This window comes from Gymnogyps californianus, chromosome 13, assembly GCF_018139145.2.
Source record: "Gymnogyps californianus isolate 813 chromosome 13, ASM1813914v2, whole genome shotgun sequence".
Lineage (NCBI taxonomy): Eukaryota > Metazoa > Chordata > Aves > Accipitriformes > Cathartidae > Gymnogyps > Gymnogyps californianus.
The window spans coordinates 10614397-10640535 of NC_059483.1; the positions used below are offsets into that span (position 1 = coordinate 10614397).

The 26139-nt window shown below is 36.4% G+C and overlaps 1 protein-coding gene across 4 annotated transcripts in view; it reads left to right on the top strand.

Annotated features, from left to right (window-relative positions):
* Positions 1-1147: 1147 nt before the first annotated feature.
* Positions 1148-26139, top strand: part of CFAP20DC (CFAP20 domain containing) — an 89759-nt gene continuing 64767 nt past the window's right edge. For 3 of the 4 annotated variants that reach the window (XM_050904945.1, XM_050904947.1, XM_050904948.1), the window contains exons 1-5: positions 1662-1740; positions 6419-6505; positions 8818-8907; positions 9375-9468; positions 11404-11476. In XM_050904945.1, coding sequence (XP_050760902.1) covers positions 6485-6505; positions 8818-8907; positions 9375-9468; positions 11404-11476 — 278 coding nt within the window. In that variant the 5' untranslated portion in view covers positions 1662-1740; positions 6419-6484. Of the gene's footprint in view, positions 1173-1661; positions 1741-6418; positions 6506-8817; positions 8908-9374; positions 9469-11403; positions 11477-26139 lie in introns of those variants that run through there. The other variant, XM_050904946.1, reaches the window with a different exon arrangement.

Here is a 26139-nt window from a genome sequence, read left to right on the forward strand (position 1 = left end):
GTATTATTGTTTTCCTTATCTCCAGTACCCAAGAACTCTAATCAGTGTAATCCAGTGTATGATAAAACTACACTGGATGTGATTTCTTTGAAAATCCCAAGGTAAAATGAGAAAGCTAAATACATCTTGTAATTGATTTAACTCATTCTCTTCCTTGGCAAAACCAGGACAGTACCTTTCAGGAGCAAAAGCAAGGAAGGTAAACAGGGCGATGGTGGGCCGAGACATGGCAGGACCCATCGATGGCTCAGCACTTTCAGTTCATGTATGTCACCACGCTGTGATGGGTTACGGGGTTCTTAATAATTGTTCTTTGTAGAAACATTAAGACGCACTTTGAAGAAGGAAACGGTATTCCATTACTTTTTTGTGAAAAGGCTACAAAGTTTCACAAAGAAATGCTGTGATCAAAAAAGCCGTCACGGCAAGCAAAGATCTCGTTTGACTAATATCTCACTATAAAAACCAGGATCAAATTGGTTCCCCGTGACCTTCCCAGAGGTTTCTGAAGCCATCAGGAGGCATTTGCTTATTCTTGACAGGGATGTTAAACTAATGGGGCCGCCCTTCTCATTTCCTTTTCTTAGAGAAAAATGCCAGATCTGCAAGTCCATTCTAATTCCTTAAAAACCAAGGAGTTGGCTGTGGCTGCTCTGGCTCATAGCTTCCTACATCCTTCTCAAAAAAACACTTTACACAATGAAGCCTTAAAGAGTAAATGGCAAACGTGTTTCAGGAGTTGAGTTTTCGGCAACATTTGCACTTGAAACACCTCCACAGGCCCTGGGTGACACAGTGGCATTTCACATGGCTACCCTCCGCCTTGAGTGCCCTGAGGGACACCCTGTGAGGGGGCCAGCACAGCCTTCTGTGCCAGCTTTGGCCACATTTTATTCACTTAGTGGCCCGCAGGCAGCCCGGCCACCGCCAGGAGACCAGTACACGCCTCATCCTCTGAAGAGCCGACGACGATGGAACCCGAACTGACGGACGAGGGCGCGGCTACGCGCAGGTAACGGCCGCCCGCCATCATTGAGCGATCGAGCCACGCCCCGCGCGCCGCCATTTTAAACGGTTCCCGCCGCCCGCCCCCACTTCCCCCTCGCCTCACAGCGAGCCCTGGGCCCGCCCCCTCCGGAGGTGCGGCCTCGTCCCCAGCCACCCTCGCCCAGGTGAGACCCGGCGGGGGCCTGAGCTCCCCGGGCGGAGCGGCCCCGGTCCGCTGTGGCGAGCCGTGGGGACGTGGCGGAGCGGGAGGGCCCCGGCGGCCAGGCCAGCCCCGGCGGCGGAGGGGCGGGGGAAGCGGCACGGCGCTGGGGGACACGGCGTTGCCGCTGTAGTGGCGCAGGGAAACGGGTCTGCGGGGATGCTGGTGCTTGAATCGTGGGCCTTGTGTCAAAACGTTTTTTATAAAAGTGTCGAATTTTCATAAAAGTGAAAAGCTTGACTTTAATTTTTTTATTCTTCTTAATTAAAGTTGTGTGTAAAGGCTGGCTGTGCTGCTTTTCATGTAGGAACATTAGTAGTCTTTGTGTAGTTTATTAATGGTCTTTCTGACTATTTATTATGTTAACTTGTATTTTGAGAAAATATATAGCAGTGTTACAAACCCAGCTTTAAATATTCAATATGTGGAATTCATTTGTCTGGAAGATACTAAAACCCTTCACCAGTGATGAACTGCTTTCCCTGCTGTGTCCCAGCCTACCATAAATCAGCACTGGCTTTGGGCCCGTGATGGTGAGTTATATGTATTAACAGTCTTGGGTCTAAGCCTATGTTCCCTGCCAAAAATAGTGTATTTGTGTCATTTTTCAATGCAAATTAGTAGTAGGTGCAAATTCATTTTATTTTGCTTCACACTTTTGACTTTGGAATAGAAAATCTTAAATAAACAGCTCTTTCAACACCAGGATGTTGATCAGAAAAACGTATTCATATGCTTGTGTAAATAGTCCCTTTTAAGTCAAGGGACTAACGCTGACTATGAAGGATTTTAGGACTAGGTGAGTCTGTCCATCCCTGTCTCCCTTGGGTTAGAACAGTGCTTAGGATTAAGTAATTTAAAGAAGCATGAAAGTCTGTTTTGCATTGACTGTGAAATACTCTTTTGCTTGTAACTTACTAGGGACCAATTGTTTGAATCGTGGGGCTACATAAACACAAAATATTATTGAAATATTTGAATGTGAAACATTCCAGTTTGAAGAAAAAATATACATAAGAAGGTGTCATAGAATGGAGATATTTTTGCAGGGTCCTAAGTGGTTTGTGTGAATGGAAAGATTAGAGGGGCTCTTTGGACTGCTGCTACTTTGTGAAACTAATGATCAAAGTCAGTGCACAAATCAAGACCTCGCAAGGTAAATCCTGATAGGAATCTGTTCTTCCAAAGATAAATATCTTTCATTGTTGCTTAACTTTATAAACTATATTCTTGATGGTTTGTCATTGACTGACACTTTAAGCCTGTATTTCCAGTTGGACAGATGTATTGAAGTACATGGTTCAGGACAATAAAAAAAAAATGTTTGTGGCTGAAAAATGAGAGAACTGCTACTTTACGGCATTCTATAAAGATGTCATAAAATATCTATTTATTTGACAAATTTGCAAAAAAATGAGGACTTATATTTCAAGATGCTGTTGATTTTTCTAAAATAGTTCCTTTGGATTTTAAGCACTCTTGATCTTTAGAATTTCTGGAGAGGCTATGAGGAGGAAAGATGAAAAGGGGAAAAATACTACAACTATCAATTTTCCAGACCTTTCTCTCTCTTGTTTTTAAGCATAGGTTACTATAACTAAAGACAACAATACTTGATGCATAAAGAAAGCATCTCAGTAATTACATGACAAATATGTCATTCATTTAATGTTTTTAGTAGCTACCGATCTTAATAGCAAAGGTAATTTCTAGTCTTCATTTGTAGTAACTTAATGGAAATTGGGAAGTTACAAGTAAGCAATATATGAGCAATATATGTGTTGCAGTGTCACTTGCAGTATTTTTTGCCTTTATGAAAAACAAACTGACATTTTACTGATGTGTTTACAGTAATCAGCTTTGTGGTATGAATGATTTGTCCCAACACAAATGCTTACAAACTTTCTGTCTAGTTTACCTTTCACTAAAGTTAAGAAGAGACATCGTGTTATGAATTTGATACTTACAAGGGTCGTCAGTTTTCTGAGTTTGTATAAAATATGTTCTGCAAATTAGTAAATAACCTAGCATGCCCATATGTATGTCAGTTTAAAAAGCAACTGCATTGGTGACAAATTTTAAGCCACATTATAAGAGTGGACTTTATTTGACAATTTGAAATTTGAAGATTTCTAGTGATGGTATGAGATTTCTAGTCCTTCAGTAAGTGTTCATCATCCCACAGTTTTTGTATTTCTTTTTACTACCATGTACTTCCTAGATGTTATCTCTTCATATATATGTTTCTACCCTTTCTGTGATCCATTATGAAAGTCTTTAATTATTTGATCATCTTTTCTATCTCAAGCATATAATTTGAATGAGCACTTTTCAGTTCAGGCACATCCTTCCTCCACCTAAATTTAAGAATTAATTAGTAGCAGAAGTTTTTTGTGTGATATAGGTGTGTGTCTTTATGGTGTTTTACCAGTGCAAGTGTGTTCTTTTTTTGCTCAGAGCCAGCTGAGAACTATTTCCATACAATACAGTGTAGAGATAAATTAGGGATGTCAAGTCAAAGCTAATAAGCACTGCTGAGACGCGAAGTGTATTAGCACAGTATTGAACCCAAGTTAATATATCAAGATGGCTTCCACTTGCACTGTATGCAGAGCTGTTTGCATATTCCTTCAAAACCCTGTGTGATTTGCCATTAGTGGACTGGCTCTTATGAAAGCCAGGTATACTTTATGAGAAAACAGTGCAGAAAACGAAGTATTACTTTCTATGTCTTATGTGTAATTCTGACTACAGCAGTGTCTGCAAATACTGTAGCTGTCCGCTTTGCTAAGTAGCTTTAGCCTTTGCATGCTGAAAGATGGTATGGTAATGAAGATGAAACTTGGCCTCTACATACTACACACTAAATGTTTGTTCCAAAATATGTAGTATGATTGTAGTCAGCAGAAGACTTCTGACCAGAATATTAGTAGTAGTCTCTGAAAGAGACAAGTTATTCTTTTCAATCTCAGAACTTTGTGCTTTTCATAGAGTGACTCTTTGTATCAGGATCCCTCACATTTATTTAGGTTTAATACTTTTCCGTGAGATGTAATAAGGCATAACAGAACTGTGAAGTATGTGAGGGTTGTGTTAGGTGCATGATGCTTGGCAGATCTGGAACTGATTTTTAAAGCAAAAGTAAGTGAAAGGGCTTTGCTCCAAGGAAAAAGCAGTGTCTTCCTTTACACCTCATTCACTTAATAATAAATAAAACCTGGGGGATGGTGAAATCCTTAGTCCTAGAAGGACAAGTGCCTCACCATGTGAGTTACATTAATACACTCACTGTAAATATGTACTGTAGGAGGGCATGACTTCTGCCTCTCTTTCACTACCGGTCCTTCACATCTAGCTCTGGCAAAGTGAATGAAAACAGTAGGTCACTCTGAGAAGTTCCACAATGCCACCACTTCTCACTATGACATGAATCATGCAATTTTGAGTAGTTCTGGCTTGTTTAAAAGCTGTAGATAATAGCAAAGATAGGGCTGCAGGCAAAAAAAGTGAATGAACAGTGATGTCCAAAACAATTGCTTTGTATGTAAAGCGAATATATACAGAAGGAAGTAATAGTACACTTGCTTTAGAAGTGCTTTCTTTAAAAGGCATTTCTAAAATGTCTAGTTCATGATTTAGAATAGTTCAATATAGCTATTAATGTAGTCATTCTTAAAAACAATTATGCCAACTGAACAAGTGGGAAATTTTTATAGAAAATGGTCTAGAATGCAGAATAATGCAACTGGTGTGTTAGATGTGCAGTGGCAGTATTAAAGTACAATCAAAATACTAATTATATTTTTTGATAGGCCTGTTACAAATGCTATGGTTTCTAAATTTCATTTTCCTTATAATTGAAAAGTTTAAAATTAACTGTTTCTGGCAATACCGTGAGATAAATTTCTAATATCTGATTTTTTTTCCTTTTTATTTTATTTACAGACAACTTAAGTCTTAAAATAATTGCTCCTGATGAAAGTAATCGTGGTTAAATATCAACAGATTTCATCACATTTTCCTAAATGAATGATTATATACTTTTGAAAATAGAATGCTGCTCTAATCCTTTAAATGTGTACATTGCATATGAACTCATGCATATTGTCACTGAATTTCTAGTTCATTTGCAGTCATTTATCTTTTTATAAAATTTTTTTAACTCTTTGTCACTTTCTGGTTGTGAGAGCTTTATGAGAAGATATATTCTCCTGGTCAGCATATTGTTTCTGTCTGTTAAGAAAATGGCTTCAGGCTCAAAAAAAAAATCCAGTAATTAAAAATAATTTAATTCTTTAAGTGGTCTGTGCCTGAACTGATGCAATGAATACAAACAAAGTATATCAAATAAACAGGGGACAGTCTTGTGACAGGATTTTTCTGTGAGTTGATGAGCACTTCCAGTTTTCACAGTGAAGGTGCATGTTGTGTCTTGTGGCTGGTTCTACCTGTCTTTGGAGACTGACAATTACCTTTTGTGTTCAGGGTCCCTTCACTTTCTGTTGACTTCAGGTGAAACTGCAGACACTCAGCCTGATCAAAGTCATGTGGGAGGCTTCCAGTTATCAGTCCCTTCACTTTCTGCTGTTCTGATTCTCCAACTGCAGACATCTCTTAATTCACATTGACTTTAGCAGCCCTCAAATAACTGAAGTGCTTGGTTTGAGTCTTATACTAATCATCTTCAAAGAAGAATGCTGAATGTGAAAGAAGATAATTTGTCTCAGAAGTCTCTGCCAAATATCTCTAGATGGAGTGGTTTCTATTGCAGCTGTTCCATATGTTTCTCTTTTTCTATATTGAATGTTAAGCTCCTCTTTCATGGAGTCTAATGCTTTCCAGTGGGCACTCGATAACAAAGAATAATAAAAACAATTGTATTAAAGATCATTTTCAAGTATTTTTAAAGCATGAAAAAGCCTTGTTAAAAATAAGGGCTGACATAACATAACTAGTTTTACTTGGAATATAAGGAAAGGCAGCCCTGAGTACTTGATGCATGCAGAGAACATTTTCCAAGACAGCGTCAATGTTAATATTTTTTTGATCTTAATTCCTTTGTGGTAGCACTTGGATGCAGTTGATATACATTCTGTACTCATGAAAGTATTTCATAATAGTATTCATATCTTTTAAAATATAGTTGGGGTTTCATTGTAGGATTTTTTATTGTCAAATCCTGTATAAGGTGTTTTGTTTGGTTTTTTTCAGCGTAATCTGTAAGTGTCTTTACTGATTGAGAAGCTGAAATTATTTTTTGCCTGTGAAAGCTGGAAAATGTTCAAAAATCTGTATCAGGTAAAACAAATAGTTTTATTTTTTACCCTCTTTCATTTAATCTCTGAGAGAACTCAATTAAAATGGCTTATTCTGGGGGGGCAAAAAGTCCAGATACAGAAATGTTTTAGAATGTTTCATTATTCAGTATTTTTATAGAAATATTATGAAATAGTGGGTAGCTGCTGGTGCTGTCAGGTCTAGAATGGGCACCAACATGGTGTTACCAATGGCTTTTTGTCTGTTGACCCTTGTGGGCAAGGGAAGGCACACCATCTGCTCCACCGAGTCATGGAAGCAGACGCAACTCTTAAGGTATAGTCAGAAGAGGGAGGTTGGTTTACTTTCTTGGTCTGGCACAGGGTTGTGACACTAGTCGCATCATTCGCAAACCTTATTATCCCTTTTACTGTCTCCTGGCCTTCCTTTTCACCATGCTTTGCCTCCCTTTCTCTGCACCAGTCTCCTCCCAAGAAAGTAACCCACCCCTAATTACTTTATCATCGCTGGTCCCAGATGTGCCGCATCTGTACCTGAAATTGCTATTTCTGATGCTGTTACCTAGGCTATCTCAGCTTTATACGGTATTTCTGATACTGTTGCCTAGGTGCTATTGTCTTTGCAGGATTGTGCTCCCCAAAGGATGCCCCATACTCCCCTCCAATTGATTGTGGAGTTTGACAGTTTCTTGCTTAACTCCCCCTTGGCCACCCATGAGATCCAGCCATCCTTCACGGCACTAAGTAACTTTTGTCATCTTCTCCCATCAGTGTTTGTTCAGTGTTTTCTCCTGTCATGTCTGGTAGTTTTCCGTGTCCTGTTCAGTTAGTTTAATCTCAAATCAGGGCCTCCTCAAGAGCTGCAGTATTAACAAAATGTATTTGTAAATATGGGAGAAAAAGCCACTTGTTAAGATTTGCTACAAGCACCTACAACTAGGCAGTTAAGGATATTTTTTAACTTTCCAAGAGCTTGATGCTGTAGTCCTTAAATATGTCAGATAACTTTCAAATTGATAGTATGCCATATTTTTTAATTTTTTATCCATTATAAATTTAAAAAAATATTTTACAAGTGCAGTTTATGGCATGCCATTTTGAATCTCCTTAGAACTTAGTAAGTCTAGTCACTGCGGTTAGCCATGTGACTGGAAGCTGCCAGGTGTGGGTGGGCAGAGGAAAATACCTAATTCATATATGGTGCAGAGCTGATGTTCTCTGAAAGCATAATTTGAAGAGCATTTATTTTGCTGGCAAGACTGCTCACCCCTCTTGCTCACTCTGACTTGTGTACAATTGTTTGGGCAGCTGAGCGTAAAGAGAATTGAGGAGTGCAGGCAACTAGGAATGAGAAGGGAGCGGCGGAGTTGTAATGATTGATTAGGTCAACCATGCTGCTGAAAAAATGCTTATCAAACTATAGGCTGAGTACATCAGATGTCACAAAAAATGTGACATCAAATGGGAAAAATATTGAAGCAAATAATTCCCTAAGCAGAGGTGATAAAGCCTACCTCCCCAAGAGCCTATGGTTGGATTCTTTGATGTCTAATAGGGCACATGCTCTGTGTAAGGAGTTTTCACCTGGCAGGGGCATTCATAATCTTTTTCCAGTATTAATTCTGTGATGCCTCATGAAGGCTGCAGCATGAGTACAGCCCTTACCTTTTTATGGTGATACTGGTAGGATCAGATGTACTACGAGGCCACTTAAGCTGGCCCAGAAAAGATAGTAGATTTTTGTGAGTTTCCCAGACTGTTTGGTCAAATTAGGCTGGAATTTGGTAACTAGTAGAAAAGTTACTGGAAAATGTCTTTGACATACTCGCATATGTAGACAGAGCCAAACATATTCACATATGTAGACAGATTGTGTAAACTTCATTTCCATAGGAAATCAGACAAAACATGCAATCTGCAACAGTTTTTATTTTTTTAGCAGTATGTTTTAAAACTCACTTCATTTGGTGAGTTGTAGAAATAAACCATGTCCAAATATAAATTACTAATCTCCTGCATGTTTTTAGAATTTTTGCAATAATTTTGCTTTTTAGAGAATCACATTATAAATAAAATAATTTAAAATATTCCATGGTATTCCTTCAATTTTATGTTCTGATCCTCTAGTAAAGCCAAATATTTACTATATGGATTGCTATATTATAGTAGTCTAGAAGCTGTTATTAATATTCTGCTGTCTGACTGATCAGTAATACTGACTGTGGTGACAGCCTGATGTGGGGAGGGATTGTTCTTATGTATTCATCTTGACCATTGATGATTCAGTGCTGAACATTTGGTTGGATGATGTATCCTTAAACCATTTTATCATAGGGTGGCCCATTTGTTGAAATATTCAGTGCTCAAGGCAAGAACCCAGGAGCAAAATGGAAGATTTTTGGCAGTCCATCAGCTATATGGAAAGTAAGTTTTTAAAGAAACTTATAAAACCTAGAGTATAAAACAGAAAAATGTGAATGAAGCTTAAAATTAGAAGGTAATGAGGGCTTTGACCTGACAGTGCAGTTGTCACTTGCAGTTCTGTCACTGACGACTAAATGACTATTTAAATTAGTTCTTTATGCCTGCCTTATTGCAGTCTTAAATATTTAGAAAGTAATTTCGCTATTCTAATAACTAATGGATTGAGTTAGGCCCATTGGATCATGAGTCCTGTTTGTCAACATTATTTGTTCATAAAATGTGAAAGTAAAGGACATATTTCTATGCATTATATTATTACCATCATATATGAACTACTGTCATACTTGCAGTGCCGTCTGCCATTTGTGATTTAAAAAAAAGTAGCTTTGCACGTTAGTAGCATGGTTGGTTGTGAGGAGAAGAATCCTATCAGGATGCTTATGTTTGGTTGTTGTTCCTTTTTGTAGGAATATGATAAAGAAGTGAAAGGCTTTGTTTTTGTACTTGAAGGAAGCAGTCAAATCAACAAAATGCAGCTACCAAAGGAAACCAGACAAACTTGTAAGTATCAAAGAATTAAATGTCTGATGTTGTTCTGGTTATTAAATCAGTCTTATATTGGAATGTAAAACTTACATTTTTCTCCCTTACTTTGAGCATAATTCAGCATTAGCAAAGTGGTTTTTCATTAACTTTTTAGCAGGTCGGTTACAAACAAGTAAAAGGTATAGAAATGCCATATTAAAGTAAGTGCTGTAGGGAAGATCCTTGTTAATACACATTGTCCTAGTGCTGCTAGGTTCACTTCTGTACCTGATCCTGCTACAGACTGATGTGTGGCAAATAACTTCTGACTCCATTCAGCACTTACTAAAGTCAATAATTCTATTGGCATTACAGAATGTGAAATAGGTTCCTGTCCTCTTTCTCATTTTACTTTTTAAAGTATTTTTACTTTTATTTATCAAATAAGCACTAGCAGTACAAGGAAGCTATACCCAAATTTCAGCTGCGTTTATGTAATCAGTCATTGATGGGAAGTATGGAGTTTTTCCCCAGGTTATCTATTACTTGCACCAGAATAAACCAGAATCAAAGCAGTCTGTTTCTTGGGGCATATAGCAATCATCATAACTTATGCCTTAAACGCCACTGCAGGGTATTGTACTTTATAAGGCTTGTAGTAATAAACTGAGCTGGTTTAGAATTAACTACTTTTGAAGAAAAATCAAGATGGTGATTTTAGTCAAGTGAAACAGGAATCTTCTACATTTTTTACAATTTCTCATACAGGGTATATAGTTACAAATTAGTTTTTCCAAACAAACACAAAAAATAAGGCATTGTATAGTCTGGTCATGCACTGAGGCCTTGAAGATTAATCTGATTTTTATAAAAGAAATTTACTGCTATTTTCAGTATAATGAATATTAGTCTAGTGTATCTTTCTGAGAAATCCAACTTTAATTTGTTTATTGCCAATGCTACAATAAACTATTACAGCCTAAAAGGAGGATTAAGAATGAGTGTTATAGATTATCACTACTAAGAATAGTTTGGTTTTAAATTTACTTTAGCTAGTGCTGCAATACTGCAGTTAAATTTCCATCTGTTACCATTCTGTCTCCCTCTGTCTCTTCATCTCTTGAGGTGTATGTACCTCAAGTATTTCATTTATGTCAAGTGTGCAATCTCCCAGTGGTACTGTAATCTTTGAATACTCTTCCGAAATAAAATACATTATATATACAAATATAATTTGAAATTTTAAAGTGTCATTTCACCCACAAAAGAAGGAAGTTCTGAATTGGCATTCTTTAGAAGAGGAGCTAATGTTGCTGTTGAGTCTTCTTATGTCAATGAAGAGCAGCCCATACCCTCCCTGATGGAATAACTAAGAAAACAACATATGGTTCAATTCAGACAGCTTTGTACTATCTGTTTTCCCTTGATAGGGAGCTACCTGAATCCCAAAAGATGTCTTGTGTTTGTTCCCTCAGTTAAGCTCCTTTGCTATTGTTCTAAAAATCAGAAGCCTCCACTGAGCATTGTTGTCATGATCTGGACTGCATTTTTACCCAAGGGTTTTTTTGAAGTTGTTTAATAAGGTGTACATGGTCACAAACGTGAGTGTGAGTTTCATATGACTATACGATAATCTTGATAGGAAAGTATTACTTTATTTTATAATTCCTGTGGGATATTTGGTGTCTACATGCTCTTGGAACACAGTGTAGAATTGTAAGTTAAAAAAAAAAGGTTCCTTTTATTTTCATGAGAATTCCACGAAAGCCATAGATGGGACTTTTAAAACAACACTTTTATTGCAGTTTGAATTGGTTTTCTTCAGGTTTTTCTTGTGTTCATATGTTATGTGAACCTTGGGAAATAGTGTTGCAGGAGCATAGCTGCATGGTACAAAATTGAAATGCGTGATGGTGAAATGTGCATCTGCACGCACACAGCACGTGTATTTTATTTTTTTCCTGTTTCTAGTGGGACTGATCCAGCAATTTCTGACACTTCAGATTTTTGTGCCATTGGGACAAGACTTCTCCACTGAGTTACTGTAAGATGCATAAAATTTCCTTGAATACTTAATGTAAAGTGAATGCCTGATTGCAGCCATTAATTGTGGTGGCAGATTTTGCATTAAAGCGCGGTGACGTATCAAGTCAATAAGAAGTAATTGAGCTAATGAGATCATTTTCTTGGATGTTTTAAATACTGACATTCCTTTGAAGACAGAACAAACTCTAAAAATCATGAATGAAGATGGTGAAAAATCTGAAGAACTGAGACGTGAATTTATCAAACATATGAAAATACTGGCTCACGAGGGTCTCCTGAAAATTCATAAGAGATTTGTAAATAACTATTCCAGAGCCCATTGGTTCAGGGCAAAAAGAAATATATATTCTAATAATTGGGGGAGAAAAAAATAACCAAACAAATGATAAAAACATAGAACAACAAATGGAGTGCTCAATTGGTATAATTATGTCCGTACTGTAAGGAGAGAGAGGTACAGCTGAAACAGACTCATTAGTTCGATGTGGAATGATTTAATAGAGTTTAAACTTGGGCAATTGTCAGTCTTTGGACAATGTTTCCCCCTTAGTGGCACCAGCTGTTTATAACCAGCACAACCCACTCAGCTTTGTAGCCAGTAGAACATCTAAGATTTGGATTAACAAAAGAAATATTATGCCATTAGAAATGCTGCAAGAAAAGATGGGTTGAATGATATGCAATTAAACTGAGTAAAGTCAATGCAGAATTTTATTTTTGTTTGTCTTTCTGTAACTTTGCGTTCATCTGTGCCCATAGGTGTCAGCTTTTCTTGATTGTCTGGAGTAAGGGGAAAACTCTTGTAGGTTTAAGTCAGAGGACAAAATGAGATGCTGAGAAAATATCGTTCCAGCTATACTGTAGTAGAGAAACAGTGTTCATTATAATGTGAATAATCTATTTCATGAAATTAGGATGGTGTGCTATTTTATGTTGCTGGGTAATTCTATTATCTTCTGTGCCTTCACGTAAGTAGAGTCATCTTGGAATATTCTGTTATTTTAACGAAGAATATGCTAGTGTGAATTGAGTCATATTTATTAAACTTCCTCAGTGGATTTATAACAATCCATGCAGGTATTTGAGTCTCAGTGGTTTAAGTTAGTGGGCATTTATAACCTACATCATGTTGGTAACATTATACATTCCTCTGTGGCATGCTTAATTTCTAACATGATTTTAGAATCTGAACATCAAGAAAATCTTCAAAGGATAAACTAACTTACTTAGCACAGATCTTCACCAGAGAATGTTTTTACTTCTCCGTGGAGCATGGAAATTTGAGAGAGCACTGGGCTCAAAATACTTGTTCTAAAGACAGCTTTGACTCTATGCATCAAGATCTTGGTGCAGAAAATACTAACGTTTTACTAATTTAAAGTGAGAAACTGTTGGCAGGAAGACTAGTAATTGTTGAATAAACCAGAAAACTGCAGGTTTTCAAGCAACTTCCCTTTCTCTTTAATTTCTCTTCCTACCACAGCCTTTATACATTTTCTGATATGTTTTCCTTTCAAGGTAATTCTTTTTATTTCTTACCTCATTTTGAATAATTTTTTTGCTTAGATATTAAGGTATCTCTAACATAAGTGTACACAACTTTAAAGCTACCCTTTATTTTTTTCCTGCAACACAAAGAGCTGCTTTGTGTGTCAAATCACACTTCTCTGTTCTTTGAATTTCCTGAGTGTAGTTCTAGTTACACTTTCTGCTCCTATGGTTTTAATTGCTGCATTACTTCTAAAAGTGTGTAACAAAAGGGACAAAACAAACAGGGTATGTCATGCAGTAAACAGAAACCAAGTACATAGATTTGCTTCTCGGGCATTCTGTAGACAGATGGTAGAGACTTAGTGACGTGTACAGGAATTCAGATTTTCTGTAGTGTTGTATTCAGTTTGGTTCTTTTGGGTGCTTGCCACCCATCTATACCTCTTAACAAGAACCTCTCCTCCACTTTTCTTCTACTCATTTTATTTTTTCATCACTTGCTTTTTTTTGATAACTGAGAGAGCTCTTATTTTCTACCACCTCTCCCACCTTTCTTTGCCCTCTTTCCAGCTCATAGCTAGACTTCACATTTTCTTCATCTTTTCGTGCTACTTCCCGTTCCCACCATTACTATGTTCCTCTTGTAACAATATATTTACTTCTATAATATTCTTATTTACTTCTATAAATTTAAATACATATATTTTTTATTTGCTATATATGGTTTATGTAAACTTATACTATATTACTGTATTTACTATATAAATTTACTATATTTAAATAGTTATAACTTTCCTGATTCTAAATTAGTATTATCAGAGAGCCTGATGCAAATGCTAACTCTCTCTTGTTCTCTTACGTGCAGTGATTTCAGTGTCTATGTGGATGAAGTCATCTCACTTAATACATTTCCATATACTTTTTTACAAAAGAATAGATGTTCAATTCAGTGTAACTGTTCCATTACTTATTTACTTAGTTACAATCAAATCATGCTTATTCTGTGAATTACATAAGTTCATCAATGCATTCAAAGTAACTGGAGCTACTTAAAGGTGTATATGCCTAAAGTACAATCTCATTTGTTCCCCGCTTAGTGCAACTGTATGCAGAAGTCAATAAAACTTCTTTAAAAATAAGCTTATTACTAAGTTTTGTATTAGAAATCAACTGTAACTTATTGACGTACCTATAAACTCCTTCAAGACTTGAAAAATAGACAGTGTATTTTATCCTAGCAGACTTGTGATAATCCAGTAAATAGTGAAGACAAGTCCTTCTTGCCTCACGTGACTGCCATTGAGTTCTTTTAATTTCAGATGTTTTGAAAGGAATCTCTTGCTTGTGGACAGAATATTGATTGTGCTGTTGCTTCCTCGAGTTTAATGTTCGAAGATGGTTTCTTACATAATCTGACTACTTAACTACTGAATCTTTGAGTAGCTTCAAATGAAAATTGATAGTATACCAAGCCATCAAATTTACTTTATGTAAAAAAACACTTTGGCAAGTTTTGTAGTAGCTGCTCATGATGCTATATGGTATATTTCTTCCTCTCCCATTCTTCATAGAGATGGAAGTACGAATTTAGTTCGAGCCTCATCCTCTCTTTTGCATTCTGTTCAGTGATAGATCTGATCGGCAAACAAGAATTTCTTCAAGGCCATCCATCACTGCTGGCATCACCTGAGCTAAGACCTTCTAACTTACTGCTGTCAACCAGTCATGCAAGATTCCTGTCATAAATACTGAACATGCAAACAACTGTTTAAATTAGCTGTTTTGCCTTTTCTTTGGAAGAAATTTAGGTGGAATTTTAGATACTTTGTTAGGTGGCATGATTAGATGAGTATCACCACATTAACAATCAATGTATTGATCTGCCTAAAAAATGTGTAAAATAGATTGTGGATGAAGAATTTGAAGCATAATCAAATCACAACTAAGGTAATTTATGCAGCCTTTTTGAAGCAAATAATAGCAAAGCTATTAGTAATGGTGAATATAGCTGCCTGTTGTAAACGTAGTAGACAGTTAAATCTTCAGTATTACAGATTTTGCTACCTTTCTGAAAAAGCAAAAGTAACTCAATGTTTGAAGAAATATTTGTGTGTAAAAGAAAACAGCATCTGGCTTGTGTTGGCATTCTTGGTTTGATTCCCAATATATGGATGTGTGCAGGGGCTAGCACTTCTGCTTGGCATTTTGACAGGCACACAAACATTCATTCTTCTTAAAATACTGTAATGCCAGTCATTGTCATACTTCTGATATGCTTGTTTTCCATGTTAGGTATCACATGAAATTAGTACATCATGTTATAAGTTTTACAGCAAATGAGTAGAGCTGTTGATGTGAGAAGATAGACCTTCAAATTGTACCATAGCCTCCAAAAAAAAAAGAGTGGTCTGAGGTAGAACAAGAATCAGAAGCTCTATTTCTGGTTATGTACTGAAATATTATGTGTTCTTGTATGAGTCCCTGTATGTTGCTCAGCCTTTTCCTCCTGAATTCTCTCATACAAGTTATGGGAGTAATATTTATCTTATTTTGAAAACAGTTAACTAACTCATTGTTGCATGATACTTTTAAATATATGACGTGATAAAAATAGGAATTATAGTAAATTTTAAAATCTGGTGGTTGGTCAAGTACATTTTCATTGATTGCAGGCCAGCATGTGCTGATAGCACAGATTTAATACTCGATATATTATCCTATCACTGAATAGAGGCCAGTTTAGGGAGATAGCGGTTTTGATGAAACAGAGGAGTTTCCCAGTTTTGCATTCGGGCGTCCAGACAGGACAGAAGATAGTAACAACAAAATGTGTTCAAACTAATATGTAAAGTGATCCAACAACGTTAGTGGCAGAACGAGGTATGGTACTTACTGATCCATTGCTACAGCTCTTAAGTCATGCTGTCTGTCTCAATGATGGCCAACTTCATGGTGCTTCAAACCACTTCTTTAAATCTTTGGATGGTAAACAGCTATAAATCACATGTGGCATACTTTGTAAAGGTGGGGGAGGTTTGAGATCTCATGTGAGATCCCCTCACCTCTGACATGAAAACCTGCACAGCAAAAATATCGTCAGTGATAGCTGCTTCTCAGTCAGAGTCCTGCTTCCGTAGCCCAGAATTTGGTGCCTGATATTAACATGCCATAGGATGCTGCTTTGTTGCCACTTCCTAGAATTACTCACTAGCTTATGGACCATCTTGTTAGCATGAATGTGCTGAGGATCACAGCATGGTTGCTCATTCACTTTAATGGTAACTATGTCTATTCTTCATAATGTTTCAACCTTTTTTAAGGCTCAGCTGGCAAAGTGCTTATCAACAGGTTTGCTCAGTTAGTATTCCACTGTTCATAGTCAGATTAGCTTTGCTTGCCACTAGCCTTCACCAGCTCCAGAAGGCTTCAGCACTTGTTATATTCTGAGGCGAGCACACAATATTTTAGAAATATTTATATGAATAAGGAATTCTTTTTCTGGTAAAGAGACTAATCTTATATGTACTGTAGTCAGTTATCACTTTGTCAGAGATGGAACGCTGTATAACCTTATTTATGTTTCAGTTAAAAATCATTATGACAGGAAAGTGAGGGTGAAAGGTTGTTACCTGCACTCAAAAAACATATGTTGTAGTAAGGTTTTCATTTTAAAATATGAAGTGATCTATTAAAAGTTACGTCCTATAGTGTGAACTATAAATAATCTGCTTTTTTCAGTAAGTTATTTGTCAGGTCTTGTGGCAGATAGTTCCCTTGAGTGATGTTATTTCAGCATTTGTACATCTTTCTGTGTACTTGATAGCCATTTCATGTGAAACATGGACAGAAAACGTTTTTTAAATTAGTATATCCAATTATGAATCAGGAGATCAATTAGACGATCACACCTGCACAAATAGTTTGGTAGATATCCAAATGTTTTCTCTGTGCTATTGTCATCTATTTCTGATCCTGTTGTTTGAGAAGAAATGGAATTAGGAGTGATTACAAACACTATCCAAAACTCTTAGATCATCTTTTCTGTCATAAAGAGGTTATCTGTTTGCACTCTTTGCAATTCTGTCATCAATTAAGTCTTATCTTTAATTTTTCTGGCTTACTGTTGGGTAGAAATAAAATATTACTGTATTTTAAGATCCAAGAAAAAAACTTTTTAAAACCAAAACTTAATATTACTCTGCACTTGTTACAAATGTGAGCTTTGGTAGAAATAGTTTGAATACAGAACTGTGTTATGATGGAAGGAAAGAGATCTTGTCCAGATGTTAATAAAAATGTCCTGAGTAGAGCTCAATTACCATTATAGTACTGCTTCGTTCTGGGTAGCAACTTGGAAGAAGGTAGAAGTGAAATTTGCCAGTGGTACCAAAGAATAAAAACTGTCCAGCTGGTAAGTAGATGTACAAAATTTGTCCCACTTCAGCAAGAAAGATAAACTCACCTGAAGGTTTTTGATACTTATTCCTCTTCAGGACTATTGGAATAAATGCTGGGTGTTTTTGTTTTAATTAAATTAGTTATTTGGCTTCGTATCTGGTGTGATTTCATTAGTCAGTGGAATTATTCTTACAGTTGTATTCTCCCAGTATGTGTAGTTTCATGAAGATACTGAGATTTTTTTCCCCCCTCCATTTTTCTCACAACCATGTGCTGACAGGAAAAATATAAGGAAGTACGGCAACAATTCACAGAGTCAGCTCATAGTTGAGGTTGGGAAGGACCTCCAGAGATGGTTTAGTCCAACACACCTGCTCAAAGCAGACTCAGCTAGAGCAGCTTGCCCAGGACTCTGTCCGGTTGGATTTTGAATCTCTGCCAGGATGGATACTGTACAGTCTCTCTGGGCAACCTGTTCCAGTGTTCAGTTACCCTTACAGTAAAAATTTTTTTTCATATGTTTAAACAAAATCTCTTCTATTTCAATTTGTGCACATTGCCTCTTATCCATTCTTCAGATATTGCTGAGGAGAGTCTGGCTCAGTCTTCTTTACTCCTTCCCATCAGGTATTTATACACATTAGTGAGATCCCCCCTTGAACCTTCTCAAGGTTAAACAATCCCAGCTCCCTCAACCGCTCCTCCTAAGGCAGATGCTCTTGTCTCTTAATCATCTTCATTATCCTGTGCTGGACTCGCACCAGTATGCCCATGTGTCTCTCATACCACAGAGCTGAGCACTGGACCCAGCACTCTGGCTGTGGCCTTACCAGGGCTTAGTAGAGAGGAAGGATCACTTCTCTGGACCTGCTGGCAATGCTCTTCCGAATGCAGCCCAGGATGCTCTTGGCCTTCTTTACAAAGATGCTTTGCTGGCTCATGGCCGACTTGTTGTCCACCAGGACCCTCAGGTCATGTTGTATAAAGCTGCTGTCCAGCCAGTCAGCCATCAGACTGTACTGGCACATGGGATTATTCCTCCCTATGTACAGGACTTAGTTGGTAATTTAAAGTTATGACTTTGTATTTTAAATCTAGTTAGGCTTGGGGTGTTTTACCTGTTGAAATTAATCAGAATTAAGGCAGATGCTTGCTTTTTGTTCACGTGTATTTTTTGCTAGGGAGAAGAATTTCAGAAAGCTTGGGAATAATCAAACACAGTTGGTAGGTGTTAGCTTTTGAAAATTTGACATTTTCCTAACTCTCTTTGGAATGACATCTCAGAATTAGCATGGCCTGAAAACACAGTTGTAGCTTATTTTCACTCTGTGAGGAGTGATGTTTTTGATCATACATAGAAGCTTAGTGGCTTTATAACACAAAGGGGTGTTCTTGATTTATTGAATAAATGGGAAGTCTGGAGTTTCAAACTCTGGAACATACCTGATAAGGTTTAAGAAGGTTTCTGTCAAAGTTTAGCTAGTTATGTATAGAGGAATCTGCAGGGGGAAAGGGCTTGAAATGTCCACATTCCTAAAGTAGTTGTACTTCTTGATAAGAAATGTTATTGCAAGGCTTGTGAACAGCACAGCAGAATATAGATTGTTGTACCATATTTCCTTTTTTCAGACAGTTGTTTCTGTAAATGTAAGTTTATTACTTGCAAATTTTTAATAACCAGAACATACTAGATTTTACATGCATAGCTAATTTATTCATAGACACCATAATAACTTGAATTTGTGAATTACATGCTATCATAATTAGTCATCATTTTAGCTTTGCTGACAGAGATATGATAAATTATTCATGTTAATCTAAAGACCCAGCATGTTTTCAGATACAAAACAATAAAAATATGAATCTTGGTTAGTCTTGCAAAACTTAGACCAACCTTTTAGAAGTAGGACACAGATGCTAATTCTGTCGTACTTCTGACAGTATTTGAAGATTTTAGATAGACTGAAGGTAAACTTTATTGAACAGATTTAGCTGGAGAGATTATTTGAAATTCTGATGTTTAGTAGCATGAGACTTGCTCCTTGAATTTTTTGTGAAGCAGGAATGAAATAGAAACATTCTTAAAAGTATTAGGGTGTGTTAAATTCCATGATTTACAAAGGAGATTAACTCATACTTGAAAGTAAACATTTTTTAGTAACTCTTCCAGTCATCACTTTCACTAAAGTACCAACACAGCATGGGTGGTAATTTAGGAAACATATCCAAAAAAAGATATCCCGTGAACAGGGTGTCCTGCTTCCAGATACAAAAAAGGATTCATGCAATTATTATAGAACTGATAACAAAATACACAGTCCTAGTTTAAAATTATGTTGCTGGTTAGATTAGCCACTTGATCTGAAAGAAGATAGGTACTTTCTTTCCCCCTAGTCAGGGTAAATCTGTTACCTTTATTCTGCAATTATTTCTAATTTCTCACATGTGATGACTTTCATTGCTTCTGCAGCTGTAAAACTGTTCAAAGTCATCTTATATCAATAATTTCATTGCTCATTCAATTAATCAGTATAAAACATCAGGCATGAAGGAAGACTTTTTCCACTGTTGATCTTCTATTCCAGAGCTTGCACACATCCTTATTTACTTTCTGCTTATTGAAGGAATCTTTTTTCCTTGGCCCCAGAACTTCTTCAGAAGAATATACTTCCTGTTCTTTTTCCTCCATGATTATCAAGATCTCTAACTTATTACCTAAAAGTTTTTGCTCTCTGAGTGCCCCTTAACAGTTTCATTATCAGTTGATCCTTTTCCAGTACTTCGTTAGACCATCTGGGTTTTCATGAAAGTGTTCTTTTCTCTGCCCTTCTTGAGTCCATAGGTCTGAGTACCACTTGAGGGGTAGTAGAGGATCTTTCTTTTCCAGCAGTGTTTCTTTCAGTATTTGAATGTGTACCCTCTCTGTGCACAGTGTGAATCAGTTGTGTTTCTGAAAGGTATCAATCAAGGAATTTGTGATTTTTAGTGTTGGCTGAACAGAACAGATGTGTACCAAATTTTCTTTTACCCGAGGAGTTGAATACGTGCTCCACCCAGAACTTTCTCAGACATTGAAACTCTCTTTTCCTTGACTGTGTTTAATGTGTCTTTTGCAGAAGTCTGTTTTGTTGGATTTTTTTTTCCTCAGGTATTTTGTAGCTGTAAACAAGAATATTCTCAAGAGGGTAACTTCTTGTTTCTTCAGTTATTGAAGGGGAGAATAAGTCTCTCATTCTTCTAAGAAAAAACTTCTGTTAAAAACTGTAGGTTCAAAATTTGTCAATGGACACATTTACCAAGGTGAGACAGAAATGGTGATGGTGGGACTGAATAAGCATCCTGAAACACTGAGGAAATTGCTCACACCTGGAGATCTAGGTGGCTAAAGTTGAATGTTGTAATCTTCAGTTATTTTGATGATAATATCTTTTATAGTATCTTGTGAGAAAGTTTAAGTTAAAAAAATAAAAGCCATCACATCCTGCTAGAGTTAAAACAGAAGACTAGCATGATATCTAATTCTGCCCAATGCATAAACTCTTAGAATGAATAGCCTATAAAGGTTGTGAACTGCTTGAAGGAGAACAAGAGAAGTTTTGATTTGTCAACAACGTAGGCAGAGAAGCCAGGGTAGTTACTGTTTGCCTTAATGTGACTGTTCATGTCTAAATAAATCTCAGGTTTTAATTTGCTCACCTGAGTTTAGACAGTTGCATTTGCATAGTGACCTTAGAGTTATTAATCTTCAACCTTTTAAGGAAAGGAAGTGATGTAATGGTGGAGCCACCCCTTTTCTTTTGCAGTTCAAAAAGATAGGGAGTAAGGATTGTTTGTCTGTAAGTAATACTGCTGGTGTGGTTGGGATCTGACATACAGCAGTAGTGATCATATATAAGAACAGAGTTAGTGAGGTGCACAATGACTCAAGGGTTTCCAGCCTTATGCAGCAGCTGTCTCCATGTAGCTATTTTCTTGTATGTGCAATTACCATTTTAGAGACGACATTAAGACTTCACTTTACTCAAAAAGAAAATTCAGGGATAATGCCTCAGTTTCATCTGTTTTGAGATTTATTCTTGATAGGAGGTGCAGCTACTTACGTTTCAGTTTGCTTTTCTGGAGATACTTGCATACGCATGATAGGATGTGCAGACATTGAAGAAAACAACATGATCTGACTGGATACCTATAACCTGTCCTGTGTTCCTAGCTACCAAAGTGTAGCGCATGGCACTGTTACAGATGAGGAGTAAAGCAAGTTATTTAAACAGGCAGCTGAACGCACATAGCAGTAAGTGCTCCATAATACACATATACAGAGAGGCAGATTCTGAAAAAACTCTAAATTAGAAAGGTGGAAACTGTCTTCCATACCTTTGTTCTTACCTTAACTGGGTATGATCCTTTTAAGGAGAAAAAATTCCCATATAATTGGTCAAAATTAGGATAGATGATTCCTTATATTCTTTTCAGTCAGGTCTTTATTGGCAGGCTTTCACCATGAGCTCAGTACACTTGATGATCCTTTCCTAAATCTTGCTGCTAACATTTAGATATTTTGTTTTATTTTAAATTGGTAGGCAAAACCATTTCACTTGCTGTTCTGACCCTGAGACACTTTCATTCTTTTATTACTTTCAAAAAGGGATCAGAGCAAAAACGGAGATAAAATGATTAACTTACTGGAACACTGTATCAATCTGTTTCTTAAAGGGAGAGTATGGTGGGAGTCTAATGGCATAGACCTTGATGAGGATGATTTTGTTACATCCTATAGGAAATTGAAGGATGGGGTTAGAAAAGTTACCAGCTTTTTCACTGTAAAGATAAACTAGAATTCTAATTTTAGATAAAACTATTCTTTTGAATATTTAGTGACAAGTAAATTGAGGTCTGAGAAGAAGGAATACTTAGTCACAGATTATGATAATCCAAGTAACATACTTAGTTTCAAACTCTAAAGGAGATGGCTTGAGTCAGATTCTCAGCTAGGTAACTTAGTGGTCCTGAATTCATGTTCTTGACTCAGTTATAAAAGAACATTTTCAAAATAAATTTACAATTAATATTTGTCCATGGTGTGTCTTGAAGCTTGTGACTTCTTTTAAAACATCCTAAATCTGGATGATATCTGATTGTCCTAAGTAGTGCCTTAAACCAGTATTTTCCGGTGTGCGTCCTTCTGGTGATAAGATAGTCTTCCAGACAGTATTCAGCAACAGTTTATATCTGCAGACCAGGAGCCAAGGCAGGAGTTGTCAATGTGGGAAGGCAGAACAAGCATGAAAACAGAGGAGGACTGCTGAATAGGTGATTAAGAATGGTAGGGGAAGTGGAGATCATTTCAACAAGGAGGGGAGAGTGGAGGAAGGGGGCCTCTTCTCCTTCCATGCATCAGTCTCCGTTTGGCTGATCACTTTGGGCCTGCTAATGGACAGGTAATCCAGCATTACCATTTATTTAAAGACCAGAGAAACAGAATGATGAACAAAAATACATTTCTCAGACCTCTTTCCGAACTGACATATTGCTTTGCCCTCAGACCAGAGCATACTCATCCGTCTGCCAAGATCAAATTAGATACAATTTGTACAGTGGAGTCAACAGCTGTCACAAAAAGGAATATTTCCTTCATCAGAGTGATGTTACAGGATTTGCATTGCAGTTGTAGTGTCTGCAAATGAACAGCTACTGTAGTTGGTTTTTTGTAAGTGCAGTTACAGGCAGTCTTCGTTTAATATAGCACAATACTTTTAGCTTAGTAGTCTGATGAAACATTGTGTCCAGTCTGTACAGTTCTCCCTTTTTCTACTAGTCATTTCGGTCCAAGATAAGAACATTGCCTTTCTGTCCTGCAGTGTTTCTGCCTAAGTTTCAAAATATCCTGAAAGTACTTATTTTAACCAGTATCACTTTATCTTTGTTTAAATATATCTTGGATCTGTTGGAACTGATGGGAGAGATGCTTTGTTAAGTTTTAACTTGCTAGGTAGTGAGTCTATTTTAACCTATACTATGATACGCTATTAAATGAGTAGAGTAAATCTTATCATGGTGTTAGATGATGTCCTGGTGATATTACAGAATAAATTACTGTCTTCTAGGACTTTAGAGAGAAGAAAAGTACGAATTATGTATATTTTGGTTGGATCAATTTAAGTAACATGGAGTAAACTGAATCCTGTTTGGTTGGTAGGGTTTGTTAGTCAGGATTTTCATATGCCAAATAAAGTAAATGCATGATCCAGTGTTAGCAAGAAAACTTAGTTTTGTCTTTTTAAGGGACAGACTTCTTAGCAATTCTTAGTAATTAGAATAAATGGTTTAAAGGTGAGAAATATGGCTCTACTTAAGAGAACTGTTACATGTAGCAGGTGTGAACATAACCTTTTCTTTGTCTTTGTAAATATGAAAGGACAGATTGTCTCTATAGAATAGGTAAATTCATGGAAAGAAAAACAAAATGGAAAGAATAACAGCCAATAAACTAAAGAAAAGAGCCAACAGAATTAGTTCCAGGCATAAATAACTGCATTATAAGGGTAATTTGTATAGGTTCTTGAAAAGAAGTAGGCACTAAACTTTCCACATATTAATACTCATTAGAGTACTTGTACTGAACAAATTAAAAACTGTTTTCTAGAATTACGGTTTTCTAAACCATTTGGCACAGCCATGCTTCAGAGGAACATAGCACCATGCCTTAAAATAGAATTTACTAAATATTTGAAAATAAGAGAAAGATGAGCTCATTTTGAAACCAAGGATGTTAAAATATTGATGGAGGTTTCTAGAATATATGTTATGAATATTAATTATCACTTCCAGAATGATTTTTGAAACATGTGAAGTTCTAAGAGTAATGAAACTTTCACAACAAATTATTCTTGATCAGTGCAAATACCAGGTCATTCTTTCAGTTGGAGAATTGATTGCAAATATGTTGAAATTTTGTAGGGAGAGCTCAGAAATCACCAGTTCTTCATAAGTGCTCATATATGGAAAGTTTTTCTATTGTAGCAACCAGATTTGATGATTCTTTTTGCACCTGACACCTGTATTACTGCCTTTTTATGGATACTGTTTAAGGGGAGTTTGGTGTGGGTTTTTCCTTAATTCTCTCCAGAAAAACATTATCAACAGAAAATTCCAATAAAACTAAACCAACTAAAGTTGGTTCTTCACAACTTGTTCTCTAGGTCTAGGTGACATCAATCTTCCTGATCTCTTATTTTATAGATAATTGATTGATTTTCAACATAACTAAGTCTATTTTTATGAGGGCAGAATACAGTGCTCTGGATTTCAAATGATCAGGCAGCCGGTTCAATAACGTAGTATCTCCTACGAGACCAATTTACAAGTAGTGCATAAAATAAAACATACGTGAAGTACAGACTGCTCCTGAATAAGGAAACTTAAGAATCTGTAAGCATGGCAAATCAGCAGACCATTGCTATTCCTTTGTTTTTCTATCTGTACAATGGAGATGATGATGATACTATCTAATATTTCTGAAGCACATACTTTTTATGGAGAAAATGGCACTACAATTGCTAAGTACTAATAGACTAATATACTAATAGTTAAGCTTTAGCAGAGGATTCTGTCTGGATTTTGACCAGGATGCAAAGATTTCCATTAATAATAGATTGTGTGGGAGTTGCTCTTTGCTTAGCAACATCAATGAAATACCTGCTTTCATGTTTGGTAAACTTCCAGTTTAAGTCATTTATAAGGAGAAAAACACTTTCGTTTTAAGAACAAGTGAGCCTGATAAATGAAGCACCCCTTCAACAGTCCGGCATCATTTTTTCTAAGTTCATTTTAAGCCTTGAATTGAACATTAACAAATGGTTATAAATTATTATACATACAGAAGCGAAGTGAATAGGTAATCTGAGAAGATGAGTTTATCTGTACTCCTGGGTAGCTGCTACCATTTACTTGCAATCTCACTATAGTTACCATTGTGAGGAGAATAGTCAATCAAAGTTGAAGATATAAAATAAAATTGAAAATTGAATTGGAAGGTAATTTTACTTTCAAATGATTTGCAAATGTAGATGTTAAGTGTGAAATGAATGCAGTTAATGACCATAGCTGGGAGAGTTATGCACCTGCTGATCACAGGAATATTATTATAAATGAGGTTGATTTTCCTGTTGACTACCTCATTTTTCTCAACATGGTCTCATTCCTTTTTTCTATCACATGTCTAACCCTTAGATATAAATACTCAAGCACAGACATAATAAAAATACATTGACTCCTATATAGATTTTCTTAATGCATCTTTGAAAATCAAGATGTGTTGCAGATGTTTCTTGCCTTTGTAGGTTTAACATAGGTCGTGCTTTTTGATAACAGGAAAAAAAAATTGAGTTTCAGCACAAGTACTCTTGAGTCATTTTACAAGTGAGAGTGCTAATGTTCTGACTCCTGTTGTCTGAATTATTTCCAAAAAGAGTTTCATCAGACCCTTGTTTTATTTTTATTTTCCAGGAAGCAATGTAACTGAAAAGTCAAAGTTACACCAACTCTCAAATAATTATCTATCTTCTCCCAGGAAATAAATTACTTTACAGAATTTTAAGACCATTTTCCTACTCCAATTTTGCCTATTCTTCAAATGTTTCGCCTACTTTTGCCTGTAGAAAAGAAATATTTTTATTGTTTTAAATTTATTTACTGAAACAAATTTTAAACTTCTTTAGGTGTGATTATAACTATATACTAAGGTTTGCTGCTTCTTTACAGCATACATACCAT